Source organism: Trachypithecus francoisi, unplaced genomic scaffold (assembly GCF_009764315.1).
Source record: "Trachypithecus francoisi isolate TF-2019V2 unplaced genomic scaffold, Tfra_2.0 Lachesis_group5, whole genome shotgun sequence".
Classification (NCBI taxonomy): Eukaryota; Metazoa; Chordata; class Mammalia; order Primates; family Cercopithecidae; genus Trachypithecus; species Trachypithecus francoisi.
Window position 1 is genome coordinate 54,369,366 of NW_022681470.1, and position 16,664 is coordinate 54,386,029.

The following is a 16,664-nucleotide window of genomic DNA, read 5'->3' on the forward strand; positions in this document are numbered from 1 at the left end:
TCTTAAAGCCGCAGTTCACTTTTAAAAATCCAAGTTCAGGTTCAGTGATAGAAAAGGGCATACATTAACTTATCTTTTTGTATTTCATTTAATAGGTGAAACTCCTATATTATTTGAATCCATCTCCTTATATTTAGTTTTCAAAAATAATTCTACAAAAATCTAATCTTTAAAAAATCGATTCTTTCAAGGAAAGTTCCACTATGATAATGGTAAATCTTTAAACTTAACTGATTCTGTATACAGAAAGTCAGGAAAAATTATTTTTCAACTTGCTTTTAAAGAAAACAAGTTTTTCTTCATTCCAAGCACAACAAAGTACAAAAGAGAGATACAGTTACCTATTTTGCATCCAATTTTTTTTTTTTTTACTACAAATACTCACCTAAGGATGCATAAACAAATTGTGCCTCCTGACGTAAGTCTGCAGAATCCAAATCTCTGTTTACTTTCAATGTCTGTCAGTACAAAGGTAAAGTGCTGTCCAACTTGATTCTGAGACACCCTAAAATATAGTAACATTATGAAATATTGTGCCTTGTTTGACAATTTTCTTCAAGAAAAAAGCAAGAGTATATTCGTATGTGACATTGGTTTCATCTTTCTAATCAGCTGGTTCTTGAAGCCAGAACTATGTTCTAAAACTAAAGCAAGTGTGAAATATATAAACACCAAAATAAGTTGTAATACCTCATAGACTGAACAGTTCTGCATATATTAATCTCTCACTAGGAAATCATAAGGTAGTCTACCATAAATGTTCATAAGACTAAAAGTGCTCATATTTCATAAATTATCAAAATATTATTACTGAAACTGTAGAAGAAGCTAGAAGTGATGACTAAGTCCTTTTCTTCAACGCTAGCCACTTTTCCTAATTATTCTAAAATTGCTTAGATAGCAAATCATGTCGCTTTAGAATCCAATGGCAGCCACCACCAACTCTGTTTAATTGCTTCTCCTGTTGACATTCTCACCCAATAAAGTATCCTACAAAAATACCCTTGGTATATTTTTCCTAGAATTCTCTTGTACAGCTATCAATATACTGAGAAATAAATTTCCAAGTATAAAATAAGAATATAATTTCTACCAAATAAAAAAGGCTTACCAGCTAAGCTGTAAAGAATTTTAGTCAACTTTGAAGTATCATACTACCATAATATGTGTCACACTTTGGTATAAGGGGCAATATAAAACGTTAGATTGAATCTTTATTTCTACTTAAAATATATGAATATATTTCCTAGTACTGGCTGTAATCTTGCCATTAGATAACCATAACTGAATTTGCACTTCCTTGTCCCAAAATAAAATATCCATGACGCCTACACTTTGGTTTTGAAATAGCCACAGTGATTATACAGAAGGAAATAAATTACTGCCAGTATCAATGCTACAAACAGTTTTGTCAGGAAATGTTGCATTTCAAATGCTGAACATTTAACAAATACACTTTTAAGGGGACAGGTTTTTCTTACGCTTTAATAAACTTAAAAAAAAAAAAACAAAAACTCTCTAGTCACAAATGTGACCTCTAGTGTCCAAGGTTCATAATATGCTTTTCATAGCTGGATTCTAAATCTTCCTTACTATTAATATGAAACCTGTAACTTCTTTTGTTTAGGTAGGGCAATGATTCCTCAGATAAGTAAAACAAGGAGTATCATTCATCAACAATGCTTATTAGTACTGATTAGTCCATCATTCAGAAGGCTTTATCTTTAATACAGTAAAATCATAAAGTCTCACTAATATTTACTATAGCTAAGTATTTGCTTAAAATAAATATTCTTTCAAAAACCCTTCATATCACCCTCTTAAGAAAACTGATAATAAGAGTATTTAAAAAATCACATGAAAAACAATAAATGATCTGTTGTTATGCTCACAGGGCTGTATGTTCCATGAAATTTCAACTGTATGCAATTTCATCATTCAATATTTGTTCAGTGAAATATAAAAATAAGATTTTCAAAACTATATGAGTTTCCCTATAGCTTTCCATACTATTACACTACTTCTATAAAGCTATTCTTGAGAGACAAGTAGCCATGAGTTTTACAGCATGACACAGATGGTCTTTTCAATGAGGATGAAGTGAGATAGGAACCAGGAAACATATATATCAAGACATAATTCTAAGACTCTGATCAAGGTCATATTAATATTTTTTTCCACTAGTGCTCACAATTTCTACCTGAAGAAGACAGAATAAAGGGAAAAAATAGAAACTATTGGCAATAGTGTTTTCAGACTCGTCTTAACTGTTCATAGTAGAGAAAATAAAAGATGTGATTTAAAAGGCTTCCTCTTCCACATATTAATTTTCAACCTCTTTTCAATCTCTAGCCTTTTTGTGAGAAGCAGTAAAGAGAAGGGACATTTTACTTTATAAAAAAAGCACATGTAATCATTTTTAAGTATGTAATAAAATAAACTACATTTATTTTAAATGATACTTATACTGTACCTTTCAACGTCAAAGGGAAAACAGAACTTTGGCACACTCTGTAGTATTTCCTACAAATGGAAATTTCAAAAAAAAAGAAATGTTTTAGAATATTTTTTAAGATGCAGTTAAAACTTAAGAGACATTTTCTAGGAAAAAAGTTGCTTTCTTTGTCCTTAAGAAAAATAGCACAGGTTCCTAGACTAAAATAATTGATTATTAAAAAGGAATTAAGTTTGTGCTTTGGCAGATTGCACTGACAATGCCACAGAAACCCCAGGGGGGAAAGGCCTGGCCTGAAGGGTATTAACACCCTTCACATCCCCGCTGGGATTCCCTTCAACAAGGCCATATGGATTTTACAAGAGGCACCGCACCATATGGGTAAGCTACGTCTGCTGCTACTTGTACCACAGTCTAGCCATAGGGACTTCTGACAGATCCTGGCTCAAAAATATAAATGTTGTTTCAGTTAAAATGCAGGCAGAGAAAAGGGAATGAAGTGGCAGCAGAATGAATTGCTGAGAGGTATAACAACTCTACATGTCCCATAGTCAAACAGTTAAAAAAAAAAAAAAAAAAAGAGAGAGAGAGAGGGAGACTTTCTATAGCCAAAGAAACATTTACACGATTCAATTCTTGGTATTGTTTTATCTTACCACTCTTAAAGAAACGTGTATCTAAAAACAAGCTTTCAAAAATATAGCTTCTATTCTGTGCACTTTCATTTAAGAATTGCTTAATATGAAAATCAATGCTTTAATAAAACACAGAAAATAATCTGAATGATTTTGAAACCTTCAGTTATTTAACAGTCATTAAAAATAATTTAAAAATCTTTTAAAAACCATACACATTAACAACTACAATAAAATACAAATAATTATCAGCTACTTGGCAAAGTCTTAAAAATCTATTTTATTTGAAAAATAACTTAAAATTAAGTCTGATTCAAAAGTTAAACTTTAAACTTGAAGACAACATCATACAACTTCGAAGTCAGGCAACTTTATAAGACAAAGAGTTTTATAAGGGTGTTTCCTATTGAAAAGAAAAAAGAGCAATATCTTAATGCAGCAGTCATCCTCACTGAACAATACTTTCGCTACCACTTCTTTGCCACTAAATAAGGTCTACAGAAGTCATCAGTATCTGAATATTTAACTCCTATACATAAATATAGCATTGAGTGTTTTAAAGTGGAATTTCTTGCATTCTTTTAAAAAGATAGACTACAATAAAGTGTCAACTAAAAATAAAATGTTACAAAATTTCAACACCAATACCCAAGAGAGCTTCAAGTACCTTAATGCACATAAGCAGAAAGGAAAGCATCTTGTAAAAAAAAAAAAAAAAATCATCTACTCCTAGGGCAGGGTACCCTGAATTGCTTATAATCATGTGCTTTTAAAAGTATGAGCACAGATTCCACATTAAGCGAAAGCTAACTGTTTCACCACTGACAATATTTTGTTAAACGCAGTTAAAAGAGTCACTAAACTTGCAGTAAGTTAAATTCTGTAAAGTGATAAACAGTTCATTGCAAATGAGACCAGTTCATTTTCATTTGACCATTGCTTAATCCTTATCTTGTACTTCACAAAGTGAAACCATTCACTATTTTTACTATACATGTGAACACTATTCGGACCTCCTCCTATAAAATTGTCCACATAATTTCTGTAACAATAAAGAACAAATATTCAAAATTCAATACCTGCCTCTAAATACACAAATTAGTAATATATTTCACATCAATTTTAAGACTCAAGAAGAATGCTTCCCAGTTAGTTGCTCAATCTTTCACACCCTCCCCCTCCCTTCTTCCACAAGCAACACACATGCACACACTTCTGCGAAACAGCCTCAGCTCGCTTCCCAACTGGCAGAAGCATCCCTCAGGGGACAAGTCTTTAAACCTCCGCACTCTTTAAAATTCAACCAGCCAGCAGGTCTATAGACTAGTGTATCAACAGTATAGACAAAAAAAAAAAAAATCCTCTCTCAGCTTATGTCAGTGACAAAGCAGCTCAGCAGTTGACTGTTTCTCCCCTGACAGCATAAACTGGGTTTACACAGATCAATACTTGGAAGTCCTACCTAGCTCCCAGGCCTTGGTTTTCTTCCTTAATTACAGGTGCTATTGAAACTGAAGTGTAAAAAAAGAGAGAGAGACTTGGAGGGAGGCATAAAATGCATGCAAATAGCTTTTAGGGATTCTCTTAGCAGTAATATTAATTGAAAATTATACTTCCATGTTTATTACAAAAGAGTGTATTAAAGCTGGTATTTTCACTACACAGTGTTTTTAATATGATACATATACAAACACACACACATGCACACACAAAATTCTAGGTTAGCATCCACAGATTACGTGAAAGGTTTAAGACAATACTCTCCAGAAGTTATCAATTTTTCCTTTTTCTAGAGACTTTTGCATTTAAAGAATATTCCTTAGCCAAGAAAAATTATCTGAGTTTCAGAATCCTACTAACTCTCCAAAATGTTTTATTTTTATGCCAAAAGAGTATATTGGCTAACATATGTCAAATGATAAAAATAGGAATAACAAAAAGAATGGATGGAATAGAATACAAAATTATGAACAGCAAAATGAAAGAGGTAATAACACATATTTCTGTGTATGTCCTAAAACAGCACTTCCATTATCATATTAATGACTGGAAACAAGTACTGATGAAAATTTATATTTTGGAGTGTTTTGGGTTCCATACCAGTGTATCTCTAGTAATAAGCATTACAATGAAATTGATCTTATAAGAGAGAAGACAGCCAATTGCTAGGGTTAGAGTGGCATATTAATTATTTATCCCATCAGGTTATCATTTAGCACCATAAATTGATCAACTGAAAAGGAAAACAAGCATTTTAAGAATTTACTTAAAAAGAAAAAACACTAAAGTTTACATCTTGATCAAAGTTCTTAGAATTTGTTCTTAGAACAAAGGTCTTTGAACTTATCTGAGAAAAATCTAAGATAAAATGAGATGTGTCACTGTTGGTATCACTAATTGTTTTTCCTCCTTCTCAACTACTTTGTCCTCCACTGTACACTGAAATACTAGTGTTCTCTGAAATTCATAGTTTCTTCTCTTCCCTACTCAATAAGATATACCTGTAAGCAATCTCATCTACACCCATAGTTTCAACTACACCTACTAAATCTCTTAGTCTTGTAGTTTAGATATTTCTCCAGGATTATGCTCTAATTACTTTCTGGTATCACTTTCTAAATGTTCCCAGACACCTCTAATGAAGAATGTACAAAACTGAAGTTGTTCTTTTAGTTATGGTCCTTATCACCTAAACTGGCAGCACCATCTACATAGTTACCCAAATCAGAAACATGGTAGTTACCATGACCCCTCCTTTTCCCTGACCCCCACATATAATCAATCACTCACCAAGTCCTTTCATTCAATTTCATAACTATCTTGCTCCAGATGTTCTCAATGGAGGGTGGAAAGGATTAGAAAGAAGATGAAGGGGTTTTAGAATCACTTGGAAGTGGTTTTCAAAACACAAATTTGATGGCCTACATGAAACCCACAAGGGTCCTGAGTCTTTAACTTCAGTTTGAATAGCACCAATAATTAAGGAGTAAGAATAACTATATCAGTTAAGGGTGCTTAATGTATATAAGGAAAAGTTATACTCTCATAGCAAGAAGTGACATGGTTGACTTGTTCAGAGACTGTTTAATTCAACATCTACCTCATGGACCCAGAAGTCTTCCCTCCTGCCCTGCTGGACTAAATTTGTTGGTTTTTTCCTCAGCTATCTCTACTCATGATCACAAAATGAGCTTCCAGAGTTCAGTACATCCCATGAAGACACAGCAGTATTCAGTGAAAGAAGCTTCCCTTTCTGTCAGTCTTTTCATCAGTGAGGAAACCTTTCCCAGAAGTCTGATCCCTGACTTTCCCATTACATTTAATTAGCCACAGGGTCATAAGTCACTCCTAAACTAATCCCTGGCAAGGGAAATGGTTACCTATGCTCAGTTTAGCCTTAGACCAGTTAGAGTAAAAGTCAGAATTCAACTCATTCATCTCCCGATAACCATGACACATGTAATTATAGAGAAATATAAGTGAAGTATTATATTTTATTTCTTAAGAATTCTCATAACGATATTAATCAAATAATAATTACATTTATACTAAAGTTTTCATTAAAAAATATTACACAACATCATATAAGGACAATTTTAAATTATCTGTAATTTTATTTCATATGAATAACACTTTCAGAATCAATTTGCTACAACTAAATGGGCTACTGTCTAATTTAATCTAATTTTTCACAAAGGCCATGAATTTCTAAAAAGATGATTACTTAATTTTGAATATTATCCCCCAAATAAATGAGAATTGCCTAATAATACATATTCATTCAATTTATTTATACTTTACACAAGAGAGTAATAACTGAGATTCCCAAACAGCACTTAGATGTTCCAGGGCACCACAGCAAACTCTCAGGGACACTGTCAGATATTTTAAATTTTCAAGGGAAACAAAGTTATATTAACAGGGTGATTAAATCAAGACATATTTTATAGGGAGAATTATATTAATTTGTCAAATTACAGAGATAGCCTATCATCTTTTATTTTTTAAGAAGTGTTTTACTCCCACTTATGAGTGAGAATATGCGGTGTTTGGTTTTCTATTCCTGTGTTAAGTTTTCTGAGGATGATGGTTTCAAGCTTCATCCATGTCCCTTGGAGAATATATTTTTAAACTTAGGGCCAAAAAGGAACTGTCAGGACAATTATGCCCAGTGTGGAATTTTTCTCTTGGATTTTACTTTTACGTAGTGTTTTCATTACGAATAAATCCCTCTTCTACGTCACCTCCTTAAATTAGGGAAAGCGCTCTGTGAATTCCAACACTAAAACTACTTAGGTTATTAAATCTGATCAAGTTATTTTTCACTATCAAGAATTTAAAATAAATTTATATCATTAGAATATTAAAATAACTGCCGTGAAGCAAATACATTTGCTATAAAAAGAACTGTGCTATAAAATATAAATTTCAGAAATTTCAGTTCTATGTGCATAAGTCTTAGGTGATGAAACCTATGCAATCACTTTAGTTTGATCTAATGTCAATGACAAAGACTAGATTGGAAGCAGTGCAGAGTGACATTACAAAAAAAAAAAAATCAGAAGATTATGCATCTGCAGATTCAACCAACTATGGATTAAAAATATTTGAAAAAATACAAATAAAAACCAATATACTATAACTATTAATAGAACATTTACACTGTATTAGATAGTATAAGAAATCTAGAGATCATCTAAAATATATAGGAGGATGTGCACATTTATATGTAAAAGTCCCATTTTATATAAAGGACTTAAGCATCTGTGGAATTTTGGTATCCACGGGGATCCCAAACCAACAGGATTATATATATACATACATACATATATATACACACACATAATCCATTATAAGTATATAAATAAATATATAATCCATTATATACTTACATGTATTATATAAATATATATGTATCTACATATTTTGTGTATGTATATATTTATATATATTATCTATATTTACAACAAGACAAGTGGTGTGCTTGGCAAATAAAAAGCAAAATACATTTATTCTCATTAGGTTAAGAAAAGAGAAGCATTTTAAAACATCAAAGTGTATATATAAGAATATGGATTTCCAGAGGGTTTTTTTTTTTTTTCAAAAATTCTATTAAAAACTGTCTTCAAAGTTATGCCCCAGCCAGGCATGGTGGCTCACACCTGTAATCCCAGCACTTTGGGAGGCCAAGGCAGGCGGATTGCTTGAGCCAAGGAGTTAGAGACCAACCTGGGCAACATGGGGAAACCCTGTTTCTAAAAAATATACAAAAATTAGCCAGGCATGGTGGCATGCACCTGTAGTCCCAGCTACTCAGGAGGCTGAGGTGAAAGGATGGCTTGAGCCCTGGAGGCGAACACACTACTTCACTCCAGCCTAGGTGACAGGGACCCTCTCTCTTAAAAAAAGTTTTGTCCCCAGGTTAACACTAGCTTTTAAGCAGAGATTTGAATAGAAATTACCTAGTTCTATCTAAGAAAAAGACATTTGGGAAGACTACCACTCTTTTTCCCTGATAACCATATAACCTCTCACCTCCTTCAGACTAAATATCTCTGCTTCATTCACTCCTATACTAACTAGTAATATTTTCTAGATCAAGGGAAATAGATCATAAAATAGAACACTGCCCATAATATTTGCTTACATTTCCAGATACTGATGTATTTTTAGATGAATATCAATCATTTAAATCAAGATAAGTAGACTTAAGATAAGTAGGAAAATGCTTCAAGTTTTAGAAAGAAACAAGTTTTACAGCAGTTGACTGATGATCACTTACCATGACTCCAACCCACAGCTATGTGCTATCGAGAGTAAAGGAAATACAATTCCTAATTTTCAAAACTAGGGAGACTTTAGATCATTAGAAAATAGATGTGTGCAACCCAATAAATATGTACATTTTAAAGTATGTGTTTTATTGAAAATAAAATTATATTCTTAGATTTGAAAAAGAAAATAGATGCATATTCACATGTACACAAGCACACACACATTAGGCAGCATATCAAAGTAACCAAGGGCATGACATAATTAACTCATTCAAATTCTGCTTCTGCAAAGTACTAGTTATGTGCTCCAGTTTCCTTATCTAGGAAGTGGGCAAAAATTAGTGTCTATCTCATTAGGTTACACAAGGATTTATTTGAGAAATTTATGTAAGGATTAAGTGAAAATAAAAAAAAATTCCTACAAAATGATTAGGATAATATCAAGCACATTAACCCCCCAACAACTATTAGCTCTTTTATTAGTTAGCTATTTGTTCTAATAACTCTTGTTATATGAATTTAAATTCATATATATTTAACAAGTATTTACTAAGTACAGTACAATATTAAAGGTCCTGTGCCCAATGCCTGTTGCCAAAACTTTAACATACTGAGATACAACATGATGAAAAGCATTATACTGAATAACTTATCTGCTCTTTTGAAGATTTTTCATGTATTTTGCAAGTAGGTATGGATGTGGATACAGATGTATGTACAAATATATATTTGAATATATGCAACTACTTCTATTTAACCAAACACAATAGAAGCAAACACTGTTAACATTGCAAAGTTATCCAATGTCCGTATCTGATGATTTCATCACATACAAAAAGCTTACTTTGAACTACTATATTGGCTGCTTTCGTTCAAATTAAAAATACCTTCAGAGTCATATCAACAGATATTTTCAATGTAAGGGGGACATACTGATTAACTTCTTTTATTAATGTACTTATTCAGCAATCCAATAATAAAGATTAATCACCTTTTTCTTATCATTGCCTTGTATTACAGAATTTTGGTTTTTATTTTACTTTTGAAGCAATCTTTCTTTGTCTTTGTCAGTCTCTATTTTACATTTCTCCTCTGTCTTGTAGACGCCAAACCATTGATGCATATTATTTCTCTCAGTCTTCACACCTAGTCTATGTTCATACTATCTTTCTGTCATCATATTCACGCAAATATTCTCCATTAACTGCCCAGGCCATATATTAGAAAACTGATTTTTGTGCGACAGATGGAACATAGTGATAAAATACGTTCCAGAGCAATAAATTATACTTAATCTTGTTTTTGTTTTTGTTTTGTTGGTTTTTTTTTTTTGGAGGGGGGGTCCTGCCTGGAACCTAGTTCAGAACTATCCCTAAACTGCTTGTTTTCCCAAAATAGTAAATCCTGTGATAAACCAGATAGGACTCTTGCGGTTTATCTAGCTGCTTCAAGAAACAATAAGGCCTTTCATTTTCAAGAATAAATCAGGGACCCTACATTTTAAAGTGTCTGAAAATATACCTTTAGCTAGTTCTTATCTTCTGGCATCAGTGGCATATTATTATTTATTTATTTAAGTCTTGAATGTCCTGCAAGACTATAAGATCACCCAGTAGAAATGAGATTCATGGTGTATTTGAAAAGTTTAGAAAAATCATAACTGATTATTCATTCAGTTATTTGGAAGCTTTGTCTGGAAGAAGTAAATTATAATTACACAATTTTTAAAAACAGATTATTTAATGAAGACTACTTAAAAAGTATAAAGTCTAGTTAGTACAACTCATATTTACAAACTCAATGTGAAATTATATAAATAACTAATTTTTATGTATATTCACTTTGCAAATATTTAACACATTAGAATAGCAATCGCAGCTAGTAACAATATAGAGTAATAAGAGCACTGGTAGGAAAACTGAAAAACAGTAGGGACTTTTGAAGACAGACATATAAACCAATTCGTGGCAGGTCTAGGAGAACAGTCCCAAAGGAAGAAATCATATGTAAATAAAGAAATAAAGAGTGAATAAGAAGTTAGCCAGGCTATAGCATGAGGAAAGAGTGGTGGAGGGATGTAGGGGTGGTCCTCCCATCATAGGAAAACATGTGCAAAGAAAGGTCTGGAGTTGAAAAAGAAGTACAAATGTTGAGATAGTAATAAGACAAACTGGATTGATAAATAACCGAGGGACTGATTATATAAGGCCTTTAGGCCAATTAAAAATTTTGGACTTAATACAAAGGGTAAGGAAACCATTCCTCCTGGCAACACTTTCCATATATCTTCTCATTATAATTATCAGTAGCATTCTCTTTTACTTTCAAAAGTATCTGAGTTAAAATTTACAGTAGTGGAAATCAGCAAGTGGTTGTTTGGGGAAGGGGGAGGAGTGGAATGAGGAATCAGAGTGGATATTAAATAGATTAACCAGGAAGCAGCAGGAGGGAACTTCCTGGAGTGATAGATTAATATTTGGTATCTTGAAAAGAATATGGGTTACACAGTTGTATGCATATGTCAAAACTAATCTCATTGTATATTTAAGATCTGCATTTCACCACATATAAATTATAGCTCAAAAATAAATTTAAAAATATCTCAGTTTGAACAACAAATCATATGGCTACCCTAGAAGAAATAAAGGCAATTTGAAGGGTTTAAAGCAAGGAAGGGTATGACTGGACTTCAATTTTAGCAAGATCACTCTGTCTATAGTGTGAGAAGGCTGAAAAGGGGCAAGACTAAATGCTGAGGGATCAGATATAAGGCTTTTATGGTAAATGAAGTGTATGGTGCTGGCCTGAAATAAGATAGCTGCAGCAAGAATGCAGAAACAGTCACAAAACTGAGATATACAGAGGAGTAAAAATGGAGACTTCCAAGAAGTAGCTAGATAAAATTTCTGGTGCTCCACAGAGAGAACCTGGCCTGGGACTGGCACTGATTAAAATATATAAAAGCAATAAGAGATACACTACTGTATTCTCCAACGTTATGAAAAATAAATATCCTTCTTCATATTTTTATACGCCCATCAATAAACAACTTTATTATAATATTCTCAAGTATGAAATCACTAAATTTTATCTTACAATGATGAAAACATATATCTTTATTTTCCTAATCACTTGTATCAAGACATAGGTTTTAATGTGTTCAACCACTTTTGATTTTATAATCACAATATGTGGTTGATTAGTTAGCAACCAGATCAATGGACTTAGTGTTGAATCAGAAAGCTCTAGTTGTTATCGCTGGAAAGGTCAGTTGGAACAAGTATGTCTCCAAAGTTTTTGCGGCTGTTTTCAACTTTGGAGTTGCCCTAGGCCTAATCAGTGCCTGGCACATTACTCATGCTAAGAAAAAATCTGAACTCATGTAAAATGACACCATTTTAGCACCATCAGAATCAATTTACCCTGATAGACATTTCAAGTAATATGATTTAAAAGAGTCTGCATGCTTGCTTTATCTTCCTAATAAAGACAAGATAAAATAAATGCTTATTCTGTGCCAAGTTCTGACCTAAGCACTTAGCATACATTATCCCACTTAACCTTACAACAACCCATGTTTCATTCTCTTTTATGTGTGAAAAAAAAAATTAAATAGAGGGACTGAGAGGCTAAGTAGCTTGTCCAAAGTCAAACAGCTATCAAATAATAGAGTTAGGATTTGAAAACAAAGCCGGAAACTTCAAACCATTATGCCCCAACCCTATGCATTTTTTACATTGTTTTCAACGAGATTGCAATCTATAGTCAGCAGATGCCTAAATCTGATGCCTACTTGATCCTTATACAGTGTATATTATCCATTTATACGAAGAGTTAAGATTATACAATTAATACTTCAGAACCAAGGTTCAATCTGGTATATAAAAAAATAAAGGGATGAGGTACGAAAGAATGGTAGGAGATCAGACAATATGTCATAACAAATGTGAGTCTTATCTGCCATAGATTGCTCTATTCCCTTGAAATTATATCCTGGGGCCAAAAAGAATGCTACTTACGTCTAGGCTTATTTGTTACTACTAAGAATATCAGATTTATAGTAAAAACATATATTTAAATACTTTTGAGTAAGACATAAATAAGAGCTAAAACTGATTCTTTCTCACAGATGAGCAAAACACCAAGTAATTAAATTTGAAGCATTTTATTTAAAATCTGGACCAGGCACGATGGCTCATGCCTGTAATCCCAGCACTTTGGGAAGCCGAGGCAGGTGAATCACAAGGTCAGGAGTTCAAGACCAGCCTGGCCAACATGGTGAAATCCCATTGCTACTAAAAATACAAAAAATTAGCTGGTGTGGCAGTCGGCGCCTGTAATCCCAGCTACTCGGGAGGCTGAGGCAGGAGAATCACTTGAACCCAGGGGGCGGAGGTTGCAGTGAGCCATGATCACACCACTGCACTTTAACCAGGGTGACAGTGCGAGACTCCATCTCAAAAAAAAAATACTGATGCAAATTATATGTCATATTGAGAACAAGAGTCATATCAGAACAAATAACACTAGAATAACATAGGCAGGATGAGATTAAGCAAGGTCAATAATAATAGAAAAATATACGGTTGAGAGACTATTTCATCTTAAGCTCAGGATTGGGAATCTGTAAATAAGACAAAGCTATTTTCTTACCTGGTGGTCAGATAAAGACATGTAGCTTGGATGGGAGACAAACTGGGGCCAGTTGTTATACTTTTAGCAATTTTATTCAGAAAACTTTGTTAGATTTCTTGTAACTCCTTCAACTTAAAGCAGGAACTAAGTACTTAGTAAGTAAAATAAAATTATATTCAGGTTTTATTTAGTCAGCAAGGTGTACTAAAAAAAATCAAAAATCTAGGAGCTCCTAATTCTTTTCTGTATTTTTAGATTATCTTAAATTACACAAGGTTTTTCTTCTACAAAAATGCACATGCCCATTAATGTTATTTATGTATTCATGTTTTAAGGCTAGTCAAATGAAGTAGTGGAAGTAGAGAAGGAACAAAGAAATGTTAACTGATAGTGATCAATTCGCGGTAAAAACTACTGCACTCAGGTCAGCCCCAAAATTTAAAATCTGAAGTCCTAAGTGCTTTTTTTCTAATTGAGTGTTTCTTGAAATTCGAAATAGAAATATTGGGAGCTTATATTTTGCAAACTTACACTACCTTATCCATTATAGAAGACCCACCTCTTGGAATAAAAATTTAGTTTACACTTCCTGCTGATGTAATCTTTGGCCTCCTGCTGAGATTATAAGTGAAGATGCCAATTTTGTTCTTAGTTCTTATCATGTACAATGCTTTCTATGATAAACTGAAATAAGAATACCAGTTGTTTTTACATAATAGAAAGCCATCAAAGAGCCCTCACCAAATAGCAATGAGTTTTGATCACTCCAGTCTAGTCTGCTTTGGCACAAGAGACCTTAAAGAGAAAACACAATTTCCTAAGTCTCTTACAGAGGATTTTACTCAATAAGGGAGAAACTATAAATAAAATTCCTTAATAAGCTTTCTCAGTTAAAAATCAATAATTCTCCTGAATAAATTATATCATGTTTTCTACTTATTCTTACATTTTATGGAAATACATCGTAAATATGGGACAAAATAAAACAGGAATGACTTATTTATAAAAGCAGATTAAGGTAAATTCTGTGAAGTTAGATTTAACGTTAGATCAGCTAAAAAGAACTAAAATAGTTCTTCCTTTCACTGAAAATTTCCTTGAAAGTATAATACATTCAACAAGTCTCTACCACATTTTGCTATTGAGTTTTCTCAGCCTGCTGCCACTAGTAATCTCTAGTTTCTACATTTAGTAGCCTTTTTGCATTCTTTATCACATTTAACTTTCCTACAATGTGTGACACTTTGCTCAATGACTTTAACATGTGTTTATTAAGAAATGTACTATGTATGAAACTAGGATTCAAAGATGAAAGTACTCTGCTCCTTAATCTAAGAAAACCAAGATTTTAGACTAATTTCCTCCCACTGAAAAGTATCTTCCTAGATATCTGTCTTTTTTTTTTTTTTTTGGTAGCTCTCCTCCTATCTTTGTCATTTCTTTTCAGGCTGCTTTGCAACTCCTTCTTCATATTGGTGTTCCCTCTGGACTCTATATTCAGCTCTTACCTTTCCATGGGGAATCTACTCTCACTGCTATACACAACTGATAAAAGCTTGGGCTCTCCAGCCAGAATGCTAGGTTCAGAAACCAGTTGAACAACCTAACAGCTGTGTAAAATCATTCATGCAACTTTTCCTCTCTTGGCTTCAATTTCCTATTCTGTGAAATAAAAGAGCTGTATTGAGGATTAGATAATTGATAGAATACAAATAATGTTCAATACAATGTCTAACATATTAAAATACTTAGTAAATGAGTGTCTTTATTTCTGAAGCAGAATAGTATAAATAGCTGAGAACATGAACACAAAGTCCAGAATGCATTGACTCAAATCAATGTTGTGCCACTTAAAAGCTGTGGAACCTTGGGCAAGTGACATGGCCTCTCTGTGCCTCAGCTTTCTCATCTATAAAATAAGATAATAACTAATACCTACTTCATAGTGTTACAGTGAGAATTAGTTGAATTTACAAGAGTAAAGTGCTTGGGGCAGCATAAAGTAAGGTTTTTCTAAGTATTATCAATGCTTCCAGTGTCTCCTCAGAGCTGCAGTTTTTTTCCATTTGTAACAACTGTTACTTTGATATTTTAACCAGACTGCTTGAAGAAATAAAACACATTATGTCTACGACTTATCTAATTATCTTCTTCAAAAATTTCTCCTTTCCCTTAATTAATAGCGTCACCATTTATCAAATCTTCCAAGCAAGAAATTTCAGTAACTCTTTACTCTTCACTTTCTTCAAGATCTCTCAATAGATGCAGAAAAAGCATTTGACAAAATTCAACACTTTTTCATAATAAAAAATCTCAACAAACTACAAATAGGGTGAGAGCTCCTCAAAATAATGAAGGCCATATATGAAAAGCTCACAATTAACATTATACTTAATAGTGAAAAACTGAAAGTCTTTTCTTAAGATCAAAAACAAAGCCAAAATTCCTATTCTTACCACCTCTATTCAATATAGTACTGGAAGTCACAGTTAGAGCAATTAGGCAACAAAAAGAAATAAAAGGCATCCAAATTGGAAAGGAAGAAGTAAAATTATTTCTGTTCACAGATGACATGACTTTATACATAGAAAACCCTAAAGAGTGCATTAAAAATCAATTAGAACTACTAAACAAATTCAGAAAAATTTGTTGTAGGATATAAAAATCAACATACAAAATGAGTTGTGTTTGTATACAATAACATCAAACTATTTGAAAAGCAAATTAAGAAAACAATCCCATTTACTATAAGATAAAAAAGAATAAAATACTTAGGAATAACATTGACCAAGGAAATGAAAGCTTTGCAAATGAAAAACTATAAAACACTGAAGAAAGAAATTTTAAGAGACACAAATAAATAAAAAGACATCCCATGTTCATGAATTGGAAAACTTCAACATCATTACGATAGCCATAATATATAAAGCAATCTACAGATTCAGTGCTATCCCTATCAAAATCCCAATGGCATTTTTTATGGAAATAGAAAAAACAAATCTAAAATTCATATGGAACCACAAAGGACCCCAAATAGCTAAAACAATCTTGAGAAAGAAGAACAAAGATGGAGGCATCATATTTCCTGATTTCAAAGTATATTACAAAGCTACAGTAATTAAAATAGTATGGTACTGGCAGAAAGACAGACATATAACCAATGGA

General features: G+C 32.7%; 1 protein-coding gene across 9 annotated transcripts in view; it reads right to left on the reverse strand.

The window, feature by feature from the left end:
- The window catches only part of DENND1B (DENN domain containing 1B), a 291,773-nt gene that overhangs the window by 176,880 nt on the left and 98,229 nt on the right, over positions 1 to 16,664 (reverse strand). For 8 of the 9 annotated variants that reach the window (XM_033200326.1, XM_033200323.1, XM_033200324.1 and 5 more), the window contains 2 exons: positions 2,474 to 2,523; positions 386 to 505 (listed from right to left, as the gene is read on the reverse strand). The exons of the other annotated variant lie outside the window; for it this stretch is intronic. In XM_033200326.1, coding sequence (XP_033056217.1) covers positions 386 to 505; positions 2,474 to 2,523 — 170 coding nt within the window. The remainder of the gene's footprint in view (positions 1 to 385; positions 506 to 2,473; positions 2,524 to 16,664) is intronic. 9 annotated transcript variants of the gene reach the window in all.